The sequence below is a fragment of the Ornithorhynchus anatinus genome, chromosome X2 (assembly GCF_004115215.2).
Source record: "Ornithorhynchus anatinus isolate Pmale09 chromosome X2, mOrnAna1.pri.v4, whole genome shotgun sequence".
Lineage (NCBI taxonomy): Eukaryota > Metazoa > Chordata > Mammalia > Monotremata > Ornithorhynchidae > Ornithorhynchus > Ornithorhynchus anatinus.
In genome coordinates this window covers 7,682,425-7,703,363 of record NC_041750.1, presented here as the reverse complement: position 1 = coordinate 7,703,363, position 20,939 = coordinate 7,682,425, and the positions used below count along the sequence as shown (strand labels likewise).

Sequence of the window (20,939 nt, the reverse complement as noted above, 5' to 3'; positions counted from 1 at the left end):
GTATCCGCCCCGGTCACCCCGGCAGTGAGTCCGTCCGCCTGCGGTAGAACTAGGACCGTGGGATCCAGCCGTCGTCGAAGGTACTTACTGGACACTCACTATGTGCGGAGCCCCGTATCCCCCGCAAGGGCCCCGGACACATCTGATCTCTGCCAACCCAGGGGAAGCAGGTGCCCGGTCCACAGCCAGCTTGCGGTAGGCCCAGGGCGGGGTGTTTGAACGGGGCCAGAAGAGGGGAACTGAACGCTTGCAAAACGCAGCCCGGGGTCCCCAGGCAGTGAATGTGAGGGGAGCTCTGGGGTTTGGCTCTAACTCCACTGAAGGAGTGACCTGTGCTGCTCCTCGACATCTGCCACAGACCCACTGTCCTGTGCGGGGTTGCGGCTGCGGCGAGGTGGCCGCAGTTGAGGGAGTCGGGGGCTAGGGAGGCGGATGAGAGCAGGGGGCTCACAGGGGCTGGCGGAATCGCGACGACAGCCAGCTCGACTTGCCGGGGGCTCTCTGGCTGCTGCCCCGTTCCCGTGTAGGTGGCTGGAGGAGAGCTGACGTGGTCCAGGGTAGGCCACGCAGGGAAGGCTGGTTTCCACCCACGGGCAAGATTAGAAGCCTCTGACCAAGGAGCTGTCATTTCCTCCTACTCTCCGTCTGGATGCAGGTCCTCCTTCCTCCTGTGCCGTTTACAAAATTCCCCTCGGCTGGACTGCGTCCTCCCCTACCTCGGCTGTGGCCGGCTGCCCCTCTCCTCCCTCCCGTTCTCTCTCCGGGGGACCCTCAGCCACCACGATGCCTCTCTTCCCCCCCGGGGTGGGTTCCCTTGTGAGGAGCTAGGGGACCCCAGGTCTCAGGGTCCGGAATGGTGCCGGGAAAGTTGGCGGAGAGGGGAGCGGGCCGGGAGGGGGACCTAGATTTCCAGCGGCTCGGCCCGTGGCGCTGGCTGTCCGTGGGTCTGTCCCTGGGTTTCCGAGTCCGAGTCTCCACCCCCGCCCCGGGCTGGGCCGTCGAGTTTCTAGGGGGCGGGGATGGGGGCGGGAGACCGGGACCGGGACGCGACGCCAAGCGAGGCGGCGTTTCCCAACCGGCAGCTGGAATGTGGCCCGGCCACCCCGAGGAGACGCAGCCGGAGCCATCCCAGCCCCTGCCGGGGGGGTCCGGAGTGTCTTCAGGAGGCCACGGAGGGGGTGGGCGCTGGGTTCCCATTTCGGATCCCGGCCGTCTCCGTTGCCCGCCATGGGCTGCGGCTCGGATCGGCCCGGGGGGACGGGGCGAGCCCGGGGCCCCCCGATCCGGGGGGAGGCCCCAGAGGAGCCTGGCGGGGCCGGCCGCTTCCCGACGGCCACGTGGGCCCCGGGCCGGTCCGCTCCCGTCCCCGGGCCGGCCTGGGCCCCCGGCCCGCTCCGCCGGGTCTCGGCGCACCTGCGGCTCGTCGACGGCAAACTGCACCTTTTCCGGGCGTCGCTCCTGGGGGCGGGTGAGAGGGGTCAGGGGGAGGCAGAGGGGGCCGGGAGGACCGGGAGAGGATGGGGAAAGGATGGGGAGGATGGGGAAGAAGGGGAATGGAGAGGAGGGGAAGGGTGGGGGGGCCCGGCTCATCCTCATTTCCCCAAAGGGAGGAGGCTGGGGACCCTGGCTGCCCGGAGCTGGGGGGGGGGGGGGCGTTTCTCCACCACGGGACTCACCGCCCCCCTCCGCCGTCCATCCTTCCTTCCCTTCCCCGTTCCCCTCCCCCCGGGGGGCTCCCAGGCGGCGGGGGGGCTGGAGCCCTACAGGTGCAGCTAAGCGACCTGCTCCAAGGTGTGTCCGCGCTCCGGACCGACTATCCCAGGCTGGACCATCCCAGTGTCCGGCTGGCGGTGGCTTCTCTGGTCACTACGGTCAACGGTGAGCCGGGCCGACTGCGGGGAGGTTTGGGGCCCAGACGATCGGATCCCCGGGAGGGCGGAAAGGGGAGGTCTAGCCCCGGATCCCGACTGGGGGAGGGACGGGGGACGGGGGACGGGGTCCGGCTCAGGGAGAGGAGGTCCGGATAGAGGCGGGGGCCGGTGGGCGGGCAGGCAGGCGGTCCCGACGCGGAAGCGGCGGGGGCAGGAAGCGCGGGGCGGGTCCCAGCGCCTGTCCCGGGCCGGACCGGTTCCCCCTAAGCCGGGACCCGCCATGGAGGGAGCCGAGACGGGTAGGAGTCTGGCGGGTGGGGGGCTCTGCAAGTGGGGAAGGGGGCGGGCGGGCGGGGGGGAACCCTCTCGGCTCCGATTCCCGCTGCCGCCCCCTCCCTCACCTCGTGCTCCCGCCTCCTAATTAGCCGCTTTCGGGGGGCCGCCGACTGAAGGGGCCGGTGGAAGCGGGGACCCCGGCGGGGGGCAGGGGGCAGGTGCCTGGCCGGACACGGAGTCCCGACCCCGCTCCCCCTCCCCGCCGCCCCCCATCCCCCTCGGCGCCCGCAGTCACGCCCCCGTGGCCCCTCCGGGTCCCCTCCTCGATCCGTTTCACGCAGGAGGGGGCCGACGCTTCCCTCCCCCGGGTCGAGTGGGGGGCCCCCGGGGGGGCCCCGCGGCTCTAAGGACCCTGAGGCCGCCTGCCTCCCCTCCCCCTCTTCCTCTTCCCCTCTTTCTCTCTCCCCACCCTCCTCTCCTCCCCGGGGGCGGAAGGCACTTTTGCAAACGACTTCCCGGTGCCGAAACCTCCGGGGCGAGGGCTGGGAGGGGGTGGGGGAGAGGGTGGTGGGGAGGCATAGAGGGGATGGGGAAAGGGGACGCCGGGGGTCCCTCTCTCCGGGTCCGGGAAATGGGTGGGAAGCGGCCCGTCTCTTCCCCCGGGGAGACCTCTGGGCGAGACTCTTCTTCCCTCGCCCCCACTTCAGGGGCACACACAAAAATACACCCCCTGGTACACACACACACACACACGCACGCACGCACGCACAAAGATGTACAGTCAGACACTCACCGATAGTCGCACAGACACAGGCACACACGTTGATTCATACTCACCCCGATACAGCCACCCACGCTAGTACAGTCAACCCATCAGTCGACGGTATTTATTGAGAGTGCTTACTATGTGCGGAGCACTGTACTTAGCGCTTGGGAGGGTACGAAGCCACAGAATTAGCAGACGTGTTCCCTTCCCTGCCCATAAGGGGCATTCGGTCCCGGGGGTGGGGTTGGGGGGGAGTGCCTCTGGGGCCGGCCAGCTAGGTACTGGGAAAACTGGGGGGCAGAGGGGTGATGATCACACTGATACAGACACACGCGCTGATTCACACCGGTACGAGCGCACACGGAGGTAGGCATACACGCTGATACACACGCACAGACACCTCTAGATCGTAAGCTCCTCGTGGGCAGGGATCGGATCGACCGACCCTCTTGCGTATTGTATTCTCCCAAGGGCTCAGTACAGTGCTCTGCACACAGTGAGTGCTCAAGAAATACCACTGATTGATTGACACACACATACACCGATATCCACACGCACCGCTAGACGCACGAGCACGCCTGCAGCAGCGTGGCTCAGTGGAAAGAGCACGGGATTGGGAGTCAGAGGTCATGGGTTCGAATCCCGCCTCTGCCACTTGTCAGCTGTGTGACTGTGGGCAAGTCACTTAACTTCTCAGTGCTTCAGTTACCTCATCTGTAAAATGGGGATGAAGACTGTGAGCCTCATGTGGGACAACCTGATTACCCTGTATACCCCAGCGCTTAGAACAGTGCTCTGCACATAGTAAGCGCTTCATAAATACCAACATTATTATACACGGTGACATACCTTGGTACGTCCACCCGCAGAGACGTATTCGTTGTCCTACCTGGCTCCATGTGGGGAGCGGAGACAGAAATGGGACGGTTGGCCTGTGAAGCTGGAATAGACTTGTCCTTGTGTCCCCAGGTTTCCACTTGCAGGCAGAGGGAGTGGAGGGCAGGAAGCGATACAGCGAGATCTTCCGGAGCCTGGATGCCCTGGAAATCTCCCTGGGCAACGTGTGAGTGACCAATCGTCTTACCGACCGCTCCATTGATTCTCCCTCACCCACCCCTCTCACCAACTTCCTCTCACTGACCTCTCCTCATTGACCCTTCCACCCCCTCCCACTGACCCTCTCACTAAGGTCCACTTCCCCACCCGCTCCCCCTCACCGTCCACCTCACTGCTTGCCTCTCACTGACCTCCACTTGCTGATCCCTCCATCCCCAACCGTCCTCTTCTCTCTGACCCCCGTCTTCCCGACTCTCCTCAATTCCCACAAACTCAATTAATGGTATTTATTGAGCGCTTACTGTGTGCAGAGCACTGTACTAAGCGCTTGGGAGAGTACAACGCAACAGAGTTGGTAAACACGTTGTTCCCTGCCCACGACGATCTCGCATGCCCCTCAGTACCATCAGATCTGGGGGAGAGAGGGGAGGGTTAGGGGAGCAGGAGGGAGAGCGGAAGCCCAGGTCCTCAGACCCGAGGGACCTCAGGGCATCCAAACTCAGAGATTCCAGATGGGAGATGGCTCTGTTTACCCCTTTTCCCCCGCCACAGGGCTGTGGAGATGTTGGTGGGAGAGCCCCCTCCCACCTCTAGCCCCACGCTCACCGAACACCCGCACCCTGAGGATGTTGGGACCGAGGAGATGGTGAGCAGGGGTGGAGGGGTGGGTGAGGGGGTAATCCCAGTGCTCGGTGTCGCCTCCCCTCCAGCTCCCCATCACCCCCTGGTCCCGGAGGTGGGGGAGCTGGGTGTGCAGAAAGGATAGGGATGTGGCTGGTGACCAGCAAGATACTGAGCCCTTCCTTTCACCTTCCCCTTCAGCCTGCAGAGACCCTCCCTAGGAGCAGCCCCAGTGAGGGCGGGACAGGTCCAGACAGTCTTGCAGGTACCCGAGGGCTTTGGGGGCTGTTGTGGGGAGGCTGGGGTTAGGAGAACAGTGGAGGTGGTGCCGGTGGGGGTCTCAGGGGCCGGATTGGTCCTGTGGGGGGGGTGTCAGGGGTTGGGGAAGGAGTTGGGACCCCGGGGTCAGGATTCCTGCAGCTGTTCAACCCCACTGACACCCCCTGTTGTTCCTGGGCAGCAAAGGAAGCAGATGAATGCCTCCTCCAGAGCCCTGGGGGTGTGGAGGCTGCACTGGGCTACGCCAAGTTGTGGAGCAAATACGTGAAGGAGCTTTTAAGCTGGAGCGAGAAGCGGGCTGTTTATGGTGAGGGAAGGGCACGGGTACTCCTCCACCCCCTTCTCTCCCCTCTTCTCTCTCCCCCCACCCCCCCTCCTTCAATCCCTGATCTCCAGTCCCACTCTGGTCCCTTCATCCTTACACACACACACACACACACACACACCCCACCCCACCCCCCAACCACTACAGTGAGCTACCATGAGAGAGGGATACCTTGGGCATCGCCTCCCCTTTGATCCCTGTTGTCCCAATCTATATTATTATTATTATGGTATTTGTTATTAAGGCACTTTAATGGGGTGGAAACAAGCAAATGGGGTTGGCCCCAGTCCCTGCCCCACGTGGGGCTCACAGCCTCCATCTCCATTTTACAGATGAGGTAACCGAGGCACAGGGAGGTGAAGCGAAGTGACTTGCCCAAGGTCACACAGCAGACAGGTGGCAGAGCCAGCATTAGAACTCATAACCTTCTGACTCCCAGGCCCGTGCTCTATCCACTATGCCATGCTGCTTCTCTATTTTTATCTCTAGTATTGTAATTACTATTATTGTGTTTGTCGAGCGCCCACTGCGTGACGAACACTGTATCGAGCGCTGGGGTAGACACAGGTTAATAGAGTCCAATGCAGTCCTCGTCCCACAGGAGTCTCACGATCTAAGTAGCTTGATTAGTGCCAGGGTCCATCAGGACTCCTCGGCCTCGGCACCCCTCGGCTCGGCCGTCCACAACCCTGGCTCTCTGTCAGGAAAGAGGTGCGGGACCCCCCCAGAGAAGATTGACCTCTGCATCGCATGAGCGAAGTAACTCCCAGGTTACCAACTTCCCCCCCCCCCCCCGCCCCCGCTACTGAAGAATTCACCCTTAAGCCGCTCCCTCTAACCAGGCTGTTGTGTGTTGCGGGTGGAGGTAGGGGGTAGTCGTACAACCTCAGGCTTCGCTACCTGCTTATGAATGCCCCCCCCCTGCCATCTACCTTTCCCCTTGCCCCTGCAGAGTTGGAGTTCTCCAGGAACATCATGAAGATTGCTGAGGCTGGTAGAGCGTTCGTCCTGCAGCAGGTACCGGGGAGCCCCCCGTCCCCGCAGCTCCTGTCTCCCCTTTCCCTTGTGCCCCCTTAATCTGTGCTATTTAGATTCTGCCCCTCCTCCACGTGCCAGTCCCCGAGTCTGGGGAAGGCCACATGGATCACAGGTCAAGGGGGAGACAGAAGGGGGGGGGCTCCCTCGGGTGTGATGGAGTCAAAGGGCCCCCCCAACTTTGACCCCGGGGCCCCCCCACCAGAGCCACATGCCGCTGCAGTACATCTACACCATGTTTCTGGAGCATGAGCTGGGAATGGGGGCCCAGGCGCTCGAGACAGGGGGGCCCCTGCAGCGGAGGGAGTACTATCAGGTATGGGGGAGGGCCCTGGGGGGGGTCTCTCTCAGGCCAGCACTGGCCTGAGGGGGTGAGAGGGAATGTCCGGTCTCTCCCCCCCGGGTCTCCAACCAGACCCTAGAGCTTGCGAGCGGAGATGAAAAGACCCCCAGATCGGGTGTTTCTGAGCAGTGCGCTCCGGGAAGCGGGCCTACCCCCGGCTAACGGCCCCTCCCCGTCCACACATGCAGTGAAGAGTCGGCTCCTGGGAGTCCTCTTCTCCTCAGCTGCCTGAGGGACTGGGGGATGAGGAGTGGGGAAGCTCTGGGGGAGGGGCCTGGGGGCCCCAGTCTGGGGTGGGGTTAATCCCCCAGCTCTGCCCCCGTCCCAGCCACTGGCGGCCAAACGGAACGAGGTGGAGAAGTGGAGGAAAGAGTTCAAGGAGCAATGGCAGCGGGAGCAGAAGAGGATGGTGAGTGCAAGGTGGAGGCCGGGAGGCAGATGCTTCAGCCCCGTGGCTGCTTGGGAAACCGGAGGGCGGTCGGATATTTGTGCCGGGGCGGGGGGAGATCTGCTCCCGCCTTACTGATCCTCCCCTCCTCCATCCCTTAACCACCACCCTCACTCACCACCCACCCCCGGCCCCTCTCCTCTTCTCCCAACCCACGGTGACGCCCCTCCCCCTCCACCACCCCATCCCCATCTCCCATCACCGTCCCCTTCCCATCCGTCCATCTCCCAGCCCTCCCCCGGTCCAGAGCCCTCAACACTTTGCCCCCACCCCTACCCCCCGCCCTCACCGCTTCCCGTGCCCCACCGCTGCCCCCTCCTCCCTCCGATCCCAGAACGACGCGGTCCTGGCGCTGCGCCGGTCCCGCTTACACTATCAGCAGCGCTGTGAGGACCTGGAGCGGGCCAAGCAGCAGAGCTCCCGGGCCGACGAGGACCGTCTGGGGACCGCCCACACCCCGCAACCCCGGGACCCCCACTCTGGGGGCGCCACCAGCAAGCAGCAGGAACGGCGGCGGCGATCACGAGAGGAGGCTCAGGCTAAGGTGGGGGAGGGAGAGGGGCAGGGCAAGGGGCATCTCCGGGCACCTTTGGTCTTCGCCCAGGCCTTCTTGCCCTTCTTGCTGTGGTATTCGTTAGCACATACGGCGTGCCGAGGACTGTATCGACCACTGCGGTAGCGACGAGATAATCCGATCAGAAACAGTCCCCGTCCCGCATGGGGCTCCTAATCTAAGAGACTGCCCTTCCTTCATTTCCCCACCCCCATCCCCCCTTCCCCTGCCTTGGTGTCCCCCTCTGTTTTCCCCATCCCCTGCCTTGGTTTCCTCACGGCTGCCCCCTCCTCCCGCCCGGCTCAGGTCGCGGAGTCGGAAGCGGCGTACCGGACCTGCGTGGTGGAGGCCAACGTTCGGAAGCAGCATCTGGAAGACGCAAGGAAGCGGATCGTGTCCCATGTGCGGAAACTGGTGCTGCAGGGCGATGAGGTGCTCAAGAGGGTAAGCGGCCTGGGGCCTGGTAAAGTGAAGGAGGCCTTGGTGGAGTAGGCGGGGTGGGCGGAGCTTTGGGAGGGTAGAGAGTAGAAGTCTCATCGAGCCCCTCCCCGGCTCCCTCAGGCGACGATGAGCCTGTTCAGGTTGCGGGAGCACCAGGGGGTCCAGATCCCCAAGGGCTTCCAGGCGCTGAGCGAGTGCTGCGAGCCGTACCAGCCGGGACAGCGCTACCTGGACTTTGCGCGCATGCCGCACCCGGTCGAATCAGGCCCCTACCCCTCCCTTCCCCCCGCCTTCTACTTCGAGGAGTACGTGCCCGTGGCAACCAGGTAAAGGGGGGGGGGGTCTGGAGGCCTGGGGGCGCGGGGTGATGGGGAGGTGAGAGTCTCGCAGCCTGGGAATTTTGACATCTGCTCAGGATGGCCTGCTGTGTGTGTTTCTTGCCCCCCTCCCAAGAATCCATACTCCACCCGCATAGCGAAGCTTAGATCCTTATGGGTTAATCTGGCCATCTGCTCTCCCTGACTCAGGACATCCCGTCCAGCACCCCTCCCTATGTCACAGAGATGGAAACCCCTGGCAGTTAGGGGTGGGGGGGGTGGGGGGAGAGGCAGGAGAAGGCCTCCCTCCCCTTCCCCACCAGGGAATTACCCAGAGCTCGGATGTGTGGAGCTGAGTTGGAGGTCTCACCTGCTCCCTCTGCCCATCCCTCAGCTCCCCCGTGGACCATCGGAAGCGGCCCGTGACTCCAGCGACCCTGACAGCCATCCGAAGGCCCAGTGCCTCTGTAGAGCAGAGCGGCTCAGCAGGAGAGGGCCAGGGTGAGAGGGGGGCGATAATTGCTCCAATTATTTCTACCTCGGGTTGGGGGAGGGAGGCCGGGGGGAGATGCTGCTGAGACCACCCAGTCCCCCGCCAGCCTCATCTTGCCCTCCTCCCCCTTCTCCTCCCCTCCTGCCTCCTCCCTCTCTTCCTCCCTGAGACAGACTTTGGGGACCAGTAAGCAACGAGCCTCTTGGAGGGTCCCCAGGGCCCTCCGAAAGGCTTGCTGTTCACCTCCCGACCCAACTTCTTTCCCTTATCGCTAGGGGGCCGAGACCTCAGCTGGAGCTGTGGAGACTCAGACAGCCTGGGTGGGAGCAATGAGTCTCGGTCTCTGGACTCCCCGACGTCCAGCCCGGGTGAGGATGTGGTTTTGGGACCTACCCTCTCCCGACCCCCGCCATGCCCCCTGACTCCCGTTGACCCCCTCCATGACGCTGCCGCCCCCCTGAACTCTCAACTTGCGTTCCCCCACATCCCGTGACACCTGTGACTCCTCCGTAAACCATCACAACCCCTCGTGACTTTCTGTGCCGGCCCCCTCGTAACCTAACCTTTAACCACCCAATACGGTTTGACCCTCTTTGCGCTGTGACCCCCATTTTGTCCTCCCGTGATTCCCCCGTAACCCACTATTCTCTCTTCCCCCTTGACCCCTGTCCCCAACCACAGGCCCAGGACCCCGCCGGCTGCTGAAGGCCCCATCCACGGGCACCATGTCCTCTGACGACTTTGACGACAGGGACTCCAGTCAGACGGCTGACACTGGTGGGGGCTGAGGACTAGTGGGGCAGATCTAGGACCCCCAGGGGAGGCGGAGGGAGATGCGTGAAGATGGAGGGAGGGGGAGGGGGGGCAAGGCCTTCAGGGTAGAGGCTGGGGATCCCAGAGGAAGAACCCCGTGGGGGGGGTCGTCTATCACGCCTTCTCTCCTCAAGCCCTGGAATGGCCATTGCCTTCTGGGACTTCCCATCCCCCAAACCTTCCCACCGCCCAAACCGTCCCCCCCAGGCAGAATTGACCCCCCGACTTCTTCCTGCAGACCTGGGGGACGGGCTGGGGGATGGAGTCTCCTGGCCCTTTAAGAAGCTCCCGCTGTCTAGCGCAGCCCAGACGCACCGGCTGCGGCGGCTGCGGGGTCCAGCCAAGTGCAAGGAGTGTGACACCTTCATGGTCAGCGGTGCTGAGTGTGAGGAGGTACGCCTGGCGGGCAGGGGGCAGCCAGGGGGTCGGGACCGTCCAGCCCTTATAGCACCGACTGTCCTTGCTACTCCATAGTGTTCTCTGACTCCCCCACAGTCCTCGCTGACCCTCATCGTTAACCGCTCCTCTGGTCATCGACCGCCTCCCCGTTGCTGCTTTGATTTTTTTTGAGTTTTGGATCTTTGACAGCTTCTCTGATTTCCCCCACCCAGTGCTCTCTGACCTGCCACAAGCGCTGCCTGGAGTCGCTGCTCATCACCTGTGGCCACAAGAAACTCCCTGCCCGCATCCCCCTCTTTGGCGTTGACTTCCTGGAGCTGCCCCGGGACAGTCCTGGGGATGTGCCCTTCCTGGTCACTAAATGCACGGCTGAGATTGAGCTACGGGCTCTGGAGGTCCAGGTGGGTCCTGAGCCCCGACTTCGGCCCCTGATCCTAACCTTGGCCTGGATCCCCCCAACACTAAGGTTCTGGCGAACTCTGTGTCCCTGGTCCTCCCCCCGCCCCCTAGGGCCCCTATCCTTGTCCTAGGGCCCAACCCTGCTCACGCTGACCCTCTGCTGTCTACAGGGCATTTACCGGGTCAGCGGGGCCAAGGCACGGGTGGAGCGGCTGTGCCAGGCGCTGGAGAACGGCCAGGAACTGGTGGAGCTTTCGGAGAATTCTCCGCACGACATAACCAGCGTGCTTAAGCACTTCTTCAAGGAGGTGGGAATGGGGGGGGGGGTGGCGGGCAGGGACAGGGTCTTTCCCCAGGAGCCTCCCAGCTTGGGGTCAGTCCTCTTCTTCACCAAACACACCCCGGGAGCTGGAGCCCTCCTTGGTTTGTATTACGAACTACCGGATCTGGAGCCTGCAGGGCTGGACCCCACAGCCTCAATTCAGGAGGGGCTTCAGGGTGGGGGCCCTGTTGCGTGCCTTTGACTGGGCTGGAAGGGACTTGGAGTCCCAGGAACTGAATTTCAGGTGTCAGTTTGCCCCAGCTCCGATCTAGATGCTGATCTCAGGCTACCGGTTAGGGCATTTTGTGTGTGTGTGTGTGTGTGTGGTATTCGTTAAGCACTTACTATGTGCCAGGCACTGTACTAAGTGTTGGGGTAAAGATCCAAGCTAATCAGGTTGGACACAGTCCATTTCCCTCATGGGGTTCACAGTCTTAATCCCCATTTTCCAGATGAGTTAACTGAGGCCCAGGGAAGTGAAGTGACTTGATCAAGCTCACACAGCAGACACGTGGCCGAGCCGGGATTAGAACCCAGGTCCTTCTGACTCCCAGGCCTGTGCTCTATCCACTAGGCCATGCCGCTTCCCAGCAGTGTGGGAGTTCTGGTCTTAGACCGTTCAACCAGGGCATGGAGAGGACGGTCTTGGGTTGTCCAGCCAGAACGCTGCCAGGGTTGGTTTCAGGCCATCCAGTCGGGGCCCAGCCTAGCTTTTTGGGGAAGAGTGTGTGCATGTGTGTGTGCATGTGTGTGCGTGCATGTGCGTGCATGTGTTGTGGGGGAGGTCAGAAGGGCCACGGGTTCCCAGAGTCCCAGTATAAGATCCTCCAACCCCTTCTCTCTCTCTTCCCCATAGCTCTCAGGCCCCGTGGTCCCCTTCCACCTCTACAACGCCTTCATCTCTCTGGCCAAAGAGCTGCCAGCCCCCAGGGAGCCCCCAGGGGCTGCGGTATCTGATTGCGTGCGGACTCTGCGGCAGCTTCTGAACCAGCTACCCGACTCCAACTACAACACCCTGAAGCATCTGATGGCTCACCTGAGCAAGTGAGGGAAACCAGACGCGGAGGATGGGGGAGGGTGGAGGGGGAGCTGTGTCCTAGATTGGGGAGGGGGGAGAGGCCTATAGCAGCAATACCCCCCCACCCGCCCTCTCCCCCACAAGTAGTTGAAGGGAAGAAAGTGAATGCCCGGTGGAAACGCCAATCGCCCAGGACTGAGCTGAAAGCTCTGGTGACTGGCGCTGACCCTCTGCTCTTCTAGGGTGGCTGGCCGGTTTGAGGAGAACAAGATGTCGGCCAACAACCTGGGCATTGTGTTTGGGCCGACGCTGCTCCGGCCTCCGGGAGGCAGTGGGACAGGGGAACTGTCCATGGCCTGTCTCCTGGACTCTGGACACCAGGCCCAGTTGGTGGAGTTCCTCATCCTCACTTATGAGCTCATCTTTGGTCCAGACCAGCCCCAGTCTGTCCCATCTGGGACCCCCGTTCAAGCTGGGATCTCCGAGGCTGATGGGGCTCAGACATCTACCAAGGTAGTTGCTTCAGGGAACCCTCCCCTGCCTTCCCTCTCCCACCTCCCTCTTCCCGTCCTCTCTTTTCTTCCCTTCATCCAGCTCCTCTTTCTGTCTCCCATTGGAAGGGGTGGATTGTGACCCAGGAGGCTGCTTTTTCTCCTTCTGGGTCGGGGGAGCAGAGGGGAGAGGAGGAGGAGGAAGAGGAGGTTTCTGTCTTATTGATTCCTTCCCCCCACATCCTCAGTCCACCCCTCTATCTGAGTGGGGTAGGGGTGACGAACACATCATTTCTCCAATATCTCTCCTCCTCCAGGCAATGGGTGGGGGCCAGGGTTTGGTGGGGAGGGGGGACCTCATGGCCGGTGGGGGGTGGCTCTCTCCACAGCTCTCTACTCTCAAACTGGACCCCAGCAACCCTGTCACTGAGCTGGCTCCAGGGGACACCAAGAGCCCCCCAGAAGGAGAGGAGGAAGGTGAAACTACCCAGCAGGGATGCGGGGAGGGTCTGTTCTCTGACCGTTCTACCCTCCTCAGGTCTGTCTTTCCACTCCCCTGCCACCTGTCTCCTTCCATCCATCTGTCCTCTTCTCCCCTAGTCTGTCCATCAGTTCCTATCTGGGGAGGAAGAGGACAGGGTGGGGGTGGGGGGCACAGAGGGGAAAGGGAAGGATGTGGAGTGAGTCAGCAGGACCGACCACAACCCCTGCTTTCTCTGCTTAGATCCCAACCCCGCCCTGATGGAGCCGGAGCTGGATCCTGACACTTCGCTGGGGACCCAGCCCCGGGGACACTTTAGCCGCCAGCCCGTGAAGTATTCCCGGGTGGGGACTGGAGGGTCTCCAGTCAAGATCCGGCCAGTCATCCACCAGCTGTCCAGTCTGGCCCTGGTCACCTCCCAGATGGGCAACGTGACCCCTGAGGTCCCCGAGACGCCCGGTCAGACCCCGGAGCAGCGGCCACAGGGCAACCCGAAGAGCCGGGTCGGGGCGTGTAGGAGCATCTCTCCAGAACCTGGGGAGGGGACCCCCCGCAAGGCCGGTGGAAAGCATTTTGAGATCACACAGGAGACAGCCCGACTTCTGGCCCAGTTCCAGGCTGGGGGAGAGGCTGGAGCCCCGGAGTCTGAGGACATTTGCCTCTGAGAACGTCCGCCTTCTCAGCTGGAGTCATCATCCCCAGGACCAGGGTCACTGAGAGGGGGAGACTCTCAACCGCTTTCTGTGGACAGAGGCGGGGTGCCCTCTGTCCAGCTGGTCAGGGTAGCTCGAAGTGGGTGGATGGTCATACCCTCTGCGAGGTTGCAGAGGCTCCATGGCTTAGAAGGGGCAGTGCTGCCCCGTATCCCCACTGCAGGGACTCATTCCCCTTCCAACCCTGCCCTCACGGGATCCAAAAGCCTCCTCTGTGGCCCCACCCCCACGCCTGCAACCTGATTCTTCCTGTTTCAGCCCCCGGTTTGGCTCCTAACCCATGTCCTCAGCATAGAGCAGCTGCTGTCTGTGCAGCTGCCGACTCCTGGCCGCTGTCCTGAGAGTCTCTGCCTAGCAGACTAACCAGGGCCAGAAGTTCTCCTCAGAACTACCTAATGGGGGGAGGGAGGGAAATCTCTTGGGCATTTCATCCCTTTGACCGCCTCCCCCACCCCCCCAAAAAATGGCCTCTTGGCCTCTTCCGACAATTACCGTTTAAATGGATGTTTAATAAATGGTGTTTGGATGTCCCTGCCCTCCCCTGCTCTGTGGTTCCATGTCTGATGTGTCTATGCAGAGGTGAATGGGAAATTGGAGGAGGAAGGTCTAAGCCTTGGCCTGAACCTTGATGGGAGCACACTGTGTCTGGGCCCCAATGTCCAAGCACCTACCATGGGGACAGTTCAGGTTGGAGGGGTGGGGTGGAATGCTCTCTGTGGACACCCTCCCCACCTGAGCCCTGAATGCTGACCAGATTAGAAGGCAACCCCTTCCTGCCTTCTCTCCCTTCTTCCCCTTCCCTCTTTAACCTTATTTTGCTCCAGACCTGCCCCTGCCAGGGAGGCGGTTTATGTTTCTGCCCATAAACCTGCTCACAATCGGGCAGTTGACCTGGTGGTGTGGAGTAGTGGGGGTGAGGGTGGGGGGAGTGCAGCAGGGAATACGGGATGGGCGGGAGGAAGAATAGACTGGGTTGGGAGAGGGGTAGACCCAGGGTGAGCTTCAGACATTTGGCCACCCGAGGTAGGGAAAAATTAGCCATACCCCTTCCCATTCCGTATGTTGTCACTACATTCCGCTGCATCCGCAGAATTTTGCGGAAGTTTGTTTTGGGGGAAGCAGATGGCAGGGCTGTTCTCCTTCCCTTCCCCACGGGGGAGAGACTCTATACTCTGGCTGAGTCGGTGGAGCGGGGGGAGACACTGATTGTGGCAGGGGGAGACACTAGCTGAAGAGGGAGACTGGATGGAGGAGAGAGGATGGGAGTGGTAGTGAGGGAGTCTGATGCCCTTGGAACCTTCTGGGGAATGGGTATTTCCCACAGAATAAGATTAGGGAATGTGGGTGTGTATCTGTGGGATTGAGGGGGGGGTGTGTGCATGGTTTCCTCTTGGGCCCCAGATCCCCAGGGTCTGATCGTGGTAATCTGTCAAGTGTCTGGGCACCTGACCATTGAGAATAACCAGTATCCCTCCTCCCTCTTCCTTTTTACCCCCAGTGGGGCAGTGACTCTGAGCTGCCGTCACTTCCTTTCCTCTACCTCCCTTCTGAACCCACTTCAATCTGAATTCCTGCACCCTTAAGTGCCTGGCACATAGTATGCGCTTAACAAATATCATGATGATAATTATTATTATTATTACTAAGACTGCATTCTCCAGTAACCTCCTCTTGCCAAATCTAATAGGCTCCAGTCAATGAGTGGTATTTGTGGAGTGCTCACTCTGTGCAGAGCACTGTATTAAGCACTTGAGAGAGTATAATAGAGTTGGTAGACACAGTCCCTGTCCTCCAGGAGCTTATAGTCTAGTGGGGAACATAGACATTCAAGTAAATTACAGGTAGGGGAAGCAACAAAGTATAGGATACGTACATTAAGTGCTGTGGGGGGGGTGGGAGTGGGATAATAATAATACTAATAATAAGTGTGGCATCTGTTAAGCATTTATTATATCCAAGCTCTGTACTGAGTGCTGAGGTAAATATAGGTTAATCAGGTCTCACATGGGGGCCTCACAGAGTAAGCAGGAGGGAGAACGGGTACTGAATCCCCACTTTGCAGGTGAGGAGACTGAGGCACAGAAAAGCTACGTGACCTGCCCCAGCTCACACGGCAGGTAAGTGGTGGAACTGGGATTAGAACCCAGGGCCTCTGACTCCCAGGCCCATGCTCTTTCCACTTGGCAACACTGCTTGCCAACGTATCAAAGTAATGAGGGGGTGTGGACCCAAGTGACACACAAGGGAAGAAGACTAGGGTGGGGAGACGAGAGGTAAGTCAGGGAAGGCTTCCCGGAGATGTGATTTTAGTAGGCCTTTGAATCAATCAATCCATAGTATGTGGTATCTTCTGAGGGTTCACTGTATGCGGAACGCTGTACCAGGCACTTGGGAGAGTACAGTGCAGTAGAGTCGGTGGACGTGATCCCTGTCCGCGAGGAGCTGGAGAGAGTGGTGGTCTGTGGAATATGAACTGGGAGGGGTTCCAGGCAGAAGGGAGGACACGAGCAAGGGGTCGAAGGCGAGACGTGATTGAGATAATCATAAATGATCAAATATATAATCACTCACTCTGCCCACGATGAGGCTGTTTTCTTCTCAGGTGCTGCGCTATCACCGCTGGGGTCGGGTAACTCTTTGGAACAACGCGTAGTGGCGGTTCCTTGGTACGTTCTGCCTGGGCTTGGACGTCTAGGGAAGCAGCGTGGCGTAGTGGCCTGGGAGTCGGAAGGTCATGGGTTCTAATGTCGACTCTAACACTTCTCCGCTGTGTGACCTTGGGTGAGTCACTTCGCTTCTCTTAGTAACCTCATCTGTAAAATGGGGAATGAGACCGTGAGCCCCACGTGGACCGTGTCCAACCCTATTTGCTTGTTCATTCATTCGATCGTACTTACCGAGCGCTTACGTGTGTGCAGAGCACTGCACTACGCGCTTGGAAAGTACAATTCAGCAATAAAGAGAGACGCTCCGTGCCCCCACGGGGCTCCGTATCCACCCCAGCGCTTAGTACAGCGGCCGGCCCGCGGTAAGCTGTATTAAGGACTTGGAAAGTACAATTCAGCAATAAAGAGAGGCGCTCCCTGCCCGCACGGGGCTGCGTATCCACCTCCAGCGCTTAGTACAGTGCCCGGCCCGCCCTAAGCTGTACTAAGGGCTTGCAAAGTCTAGTTCAGCGATAAGGAGAGGCGCTCCCTGCCCGCACGGGGCTCCGTATCCACCCCAGCGCTTAGTACAGTGCCCGGCCCGCCCTAAGCTGTACTAAGGGCTTGGAAAGTACAGTTCAGCATTAAGGAGAGACGCTCCCCGCCCGCACGGGGCTCCGTATCCACCCTAGCGCTTAGTACAGCGCCCGGCCCGCGGTACGCTGTACTAAGGGCTTGGAAAGCACAATTCAGCAATAAGGAGAGACGCTCCCTGCCCGCACGGGGCTCCGTATCCATCCCCAGCGCTTAGTACAGTGCCCGGCCCGCCCTAAGCTGTACTAAGGGTTTGCAAAGTACCACTCAGCATTAAGGAGAGACGCTCCCTGCCCGCACGGGGCTCCGTATCCACCCCAGCGCTTAGTACAGTGCCCGGCCCGCCGTAAGCGCTCCACAAATATCCCAGTTATGGTTGTGAGGTCCGGCCGGGGCAGCTGGCGTGCGTCTTTCTGAGCCCCCCCGGGTCCGTTACCCCCCGCCCCCTCGGCAGCGCTGCGGGGAGCCTCGGAGGGAAGGGAGGAGGCAGGCGGGAAGAGGCGGGGTCGGGGCCAAGCGCGCGTGCGCCCGAGCCCCCGCGGTGGGGCCTGTTAGTGTGCGCGCCGCGGTCGGGAGCTGCCTCGGTGCCCGGACCTCCCCTCCCCCCTCCCCCCCCGGCCCGGGTTATCCCGGCCGGCCCCCCTCCGGTCCCGCCGGCTGATGGCCGACCCGTCCCAGCTGCTGGCGGCGGCGCACCCCGCCGGCCCGCTCCCCGGCCTCCCTTCCCTGCCGCCCCCGGGCCCCGACCCCGCCGAGCTGGACCCCGCCGCCCCGCCCCGCCTTCCGCCCGGGCCGCCCCCGGCTCCCCCGGACACCGGGGACATCCTGCAGCAGATCATGGCCATCACCGACCAGACCCTGGACGAGGCGCAGGCCAGGTGCGGCCCGGCCCGGCGGGGGGTCGCGGGGACGGACGGAGGGAAGGGAGGGATGCGCGGGGAGGGGGACGGGGCACTCCCAACTTTGTTCCCGCCACCGGCAGCCCCTTTTGCCCCCTGCCCGGGGGGGCGAATCGGCTCCATTGTCTCGGCGGGAGGCGGCCGGGGTTCCCTACCCCGCGCCGGGGAGGCGACCGGCCAAAGCCCTTTGGGCCCGCCCCGGACGCATGTCTTGGCAGAAACCGTGATCGGAGCCCTCTTCCCCCATCCCTCCTCATTCGCCTCCGGTCCCCTCGGCCTTCACTCTCCCTTCTCTAACCCCTCTTCCCTCCCCTCAAACCGGGAGTCCTCCCTCTCGCCGTTCCGCCCGGACTGTAACAGGCCCGGGCCTCCAGATCCCCCGGGCTGATCTAACGGGCCACACGGCCAGAGTGAATTCTGCGGGAGCAGGAACCGATCGGAGGGAGGGGCGGTAAAGGGGATCGGATGATTTTTTTTTTTTCCCCCTCTGTAACACAGTCTGGCGGGGTAGGCAGAGAGTCTCGTGCCATCCAGCGTTAGTCAGTCGGTCACTCCTGCTAATGGAGAGCCACCTTTGGCAGACCGGCGCCAGGGGCACGGAGGGCAATTACGGATTGATCCAGGATGGAACCCAGACCGAATGAGCGGGGTTGATATCACTGGGAGTGGAGACGATTCGTCCCCAAGGGAAGCGTGGGATTTCCTTGCCGGTAGCCCCTGCCCTGGGGGATGGGGGTTAAGCCACCGATAAGCGTCGTCCTCGGTTTGTGCCGGGAACGGACGGCCGTCCAGATTCTCCTACTAGATGGGCGACATCCTTCTTTTCACCCAGTTCTTTTAGTTTAATTCCTATGAAAAACCGCCCCTTGAAAGGTAATCGTCCCACTGTGGATTTGAAGAGCACCTTTATTTTTCCAATGTTACATCGCCGCGTCTTCACAACATCCTTGTGGCGGTAAAGAGACAGATACTATCTTCATTTTACAGATGAGGAAACGGGGTGGGGGGGCAGAAAGGATAGATGAGTTGCCTGAGGAGTCATATTTGTATCGTTGTCTTTTATACTCAAAGACACCACCACCGACGGTGAAGTTGATCTGTGTGGGTGTGTGTGATAAGGTCAATGTGTGATTCCCCCCTCCCCCAGATCCAGTTGCACCGTGCACACCCAGAGACTCTCCCTTGTGCTGTCACTGGTGCTGTTTATTCATTTCAATCAATCCTATTTATTGAGCGCTTACTGTGTGCAAAGCCCTGTATTAAGCACTTGGGAGAGTACAGAATAACAATAAACAGACACGTTAATAATAATGATGGTATTTGTTAAGTGCTTACTATGAGCCAAGCTCTGTTCTAAGCACTGGGGTAGTTAGACAATAATCAGGTTGTCCCACGTGGGGCTCACAGTCTTAACCCCTCTTTTCCAGATGAGGTAACTGAGGCACAGAGAAGTTAAGTGGCTTGCCCAAGGTCACGCAGCAGACGGGTGGTACAGCCGGGATTAGAACCCACGTCCTCTGACTCCCAAGCCCGTGCTCTTTCCACAAAGCCATACTGCTTCTCATTCCCTGCCCACAAAGAACTAGCAGTCTAGAGGAGGAGACAGACATTAATACCGATAAATTACAGATAGGTGCATAAGTGCCGTGGGGCCGATGCTAACTTTTGCTTCGCAGCCTTTCTAAGTGCTTAGTACAGTGCTCTGCACACAGTAAGTGCTCAGTGAATACCATTGACTGATTCATAGCCCCACAATCTCCATGAAGCATCTGCTGGAAAAGAGCCACTCCTTTCTTGACTTCAGGGTGCCGTGCTGGGCCATTTGCTGCAATTGACCCCTGGTTTTCGGCCGAGATGTGGCGTGAACTGAGACTTTATTTTCTTGTATTCTTAAAATGCCAACTCAGTCCTCCTTGCTGTGGTTGTTCCAAATTTTAACTCACCATCCAGCAGTTGTTTGGTTATCTTGGCATCCATTCTCCTCATGTGATCCACCCAGCACCAATATGTGGAGTGAAAAGTATGGTCTTTTGGAAGGAGCTTGGGACTGGGCGTTGAGAGACCCAGGTTTTACACCCAGATCTGCCACTGGTCTGTTGGGTGACCGTAGGCGAGTCATTTCAATCTTTTTGGCCTTCAGTTACCCCATCTCTAAAGTGGGAATAGACTGAGTCCCGTGTGGGATATAATTATCTTATTATCTTATAATTATCGTATATTTATGTGCTTAGCACATAGAAAGCATTAGATACTGTATTACTATGAATAACATCAATGCTAGGAGATTGACTTTATTTGTGATCCTTCCTTGCCATTTGATGTTAATCATGGCCTGTGTGTGATGCTGGTGGAAGCAGTGTGGCAGTAGGAACTGGATTCTAATTCCCGGCTCATCCTTCTGTCTGCTGTGTGGCCTTGGGCAAGTCATTTTATTTTTTTTTGGTTGGTGTTTATTAAGCGCTTACTATGTGCCGAGCACTGTTCTAAGCGCTGGGGTAGACACAAGGGAATCAGGTTGTCCCACGTGGGGCTCACAGTCTCAATCCCCATTTTACAGATGAGGTAACTGAGGCACAGAGAAGTTAAGTGACTTGCCCACAGTCACACAGCTGACAAGTGGTGGAGCTGGGATTCGAACTCATGACCTCTGACTCCAAAGCCCGTGCTCTTTCCACTGAGCCACACTGCTTCTCTAAGTGCTTCACTTCACTCTCTGGGCCTCAGTTAGCTCATCTGTAAAATGGGGATTACTGTTGTGAGCCCCATGTGGAACGTGGACTCTGTCCAACCTGATTAGCTTGTATCTACGCCGGTGCGTGGTACAATGCCTGGAACCTAGTAAGTGCTTATCAAATACCATTTTTTTTTTTAAAAAAAGACACAACCACACACACAAAACAAAGAGCCCTCAAGGAGTTAGATGTGGCATCTGTGGGAAATCCAGGTCTCAGAAAAGAAGGTGCAGAAGAATGGACAGCTCTACAGCCCTGTACCTTTAGTGGAATTTGCAGCCCAATATCATGCTGCCCTACTTGACAGTCTCCTATAGGATCAATCAGACAGTCGTACTTATTGAGCGCTTACTGTGTGCACAGCAGTGTACTACGTGCTTGGGAGGGTCCAATATAATAGAGTCGGTAGGCACCTTCCCTGCCCACAATGAGCTTACGCTCTAGAATACTACGGGCCACAGGATGTGGTTGCTCTATCGATTTGACCTTGAACTTCCTTGGCTATCATTGGTCGGGATGCTGCCTGGGGTAACAGCATTTAGCTGGTTGGTTTGGCTGTGTGATTTCTTGGTTGCTTGTGGTCTGATGCATTGGGTGAGTTTTCATAGG

At 59.9% G+C, this 20,939-nt stretch overlaps 2 protein-coding genes across 4 annotated transcripts in view; both read left to right on the top strand.

Annotated features, from left to right (window-relative positions):
- Positions 1-1,783: 1,783 nt before the first annotated feature.
- LOC100084226 (GEM interacting protein) lies at positions 1,784-14,005 on the top strand. 3 transcript variants are annotated; one of them, XM_029052811.1, is made up of 21 exons: positions 1,784-1,878; positions 3,883-3,976; positions 4,522-4,615; positions 4,792-4,855; positions 5,051-5,176; positions 6,147-6,211; positions 6,435-6,545; positions 6,901-6,981; positions 7,355-7,564; positions 7,880-8,017; positions 8,135-8,340; positions 8,726-8,832; positions 9,100-9,192; positions 9,506-9,601; positions 9,876-10,030; positions 10,249-10,437; positions 10,606-10,743; positions 11,614-11,801; positions 12,018-12,288; positions 12,656-12,743; positions 12,991-14,005. In XM_029052811.1, exons 3-21 carry the CDS (start codon positions 4,532-4,534, stop codon positions 13,410-13,412), a joined length of 2,832 nt encoding a protein of 943 aa, XP_028908644.1. In that variant the 5' UTR covers positions 1,784-1,878; positions 3,883-3,976; positions 4,522-4,531; the 3' UTR covers positions 13,413-14,005. The 3 variants fall into 3 exon arrangements, with proteins under 3 accessions (XP_028908644.1, XP_028908642.1, XP_028908643.1); XM_029052809.1 differs by lacking the exon at positions 1,784-1,878 and adding an exon at positions 2,096-2,170; XM_029052810.1 differs by lacking the exons at positions 1,784-1,878; positions 6,435-6,545 and adding an exon at positions 2,096-2,170.
- Positions 14,006-17,477: 3,472 nt separating this feature from the next.
- Positions 17,478-20,939, top strand: part of LOC103166745 (pre-B-cell leukemia transcription factor 1-like) — a 55,037-nt gene continuing 51,575 nt past the window's right edge. The window contains exon 1 of the mRNA XM_029052812.2: positions 17,478-17,577. Coding sequence (XP_028908645.1) covers positions 17,537-17,577 — 41 coding nt within the window. The 5' untranslated portion in view covers positions 17,478-17,536. The remainder of the gene's footprint in view (positions 17,578-20,939) is intronic.

Coding starts and splice junctions, on each gene's coding strand:
- LOC100084226 (XM_029052809.1), top strand. Junction 3,977..4,521: donor GAAATCTCCCTGGGCAACGT/GTGAGTGACCAA, acceptor CCCCCGCCACAG/GGCTGTGGAGATGTTGGTGG. Junction 4,856..5,050: donor AGGTCCAGACAGTCTTGCAG/GTACCCGAGGGC, acceptor GTTCCTGGGCAG/CAAAGGAAGCAGATGAATGC.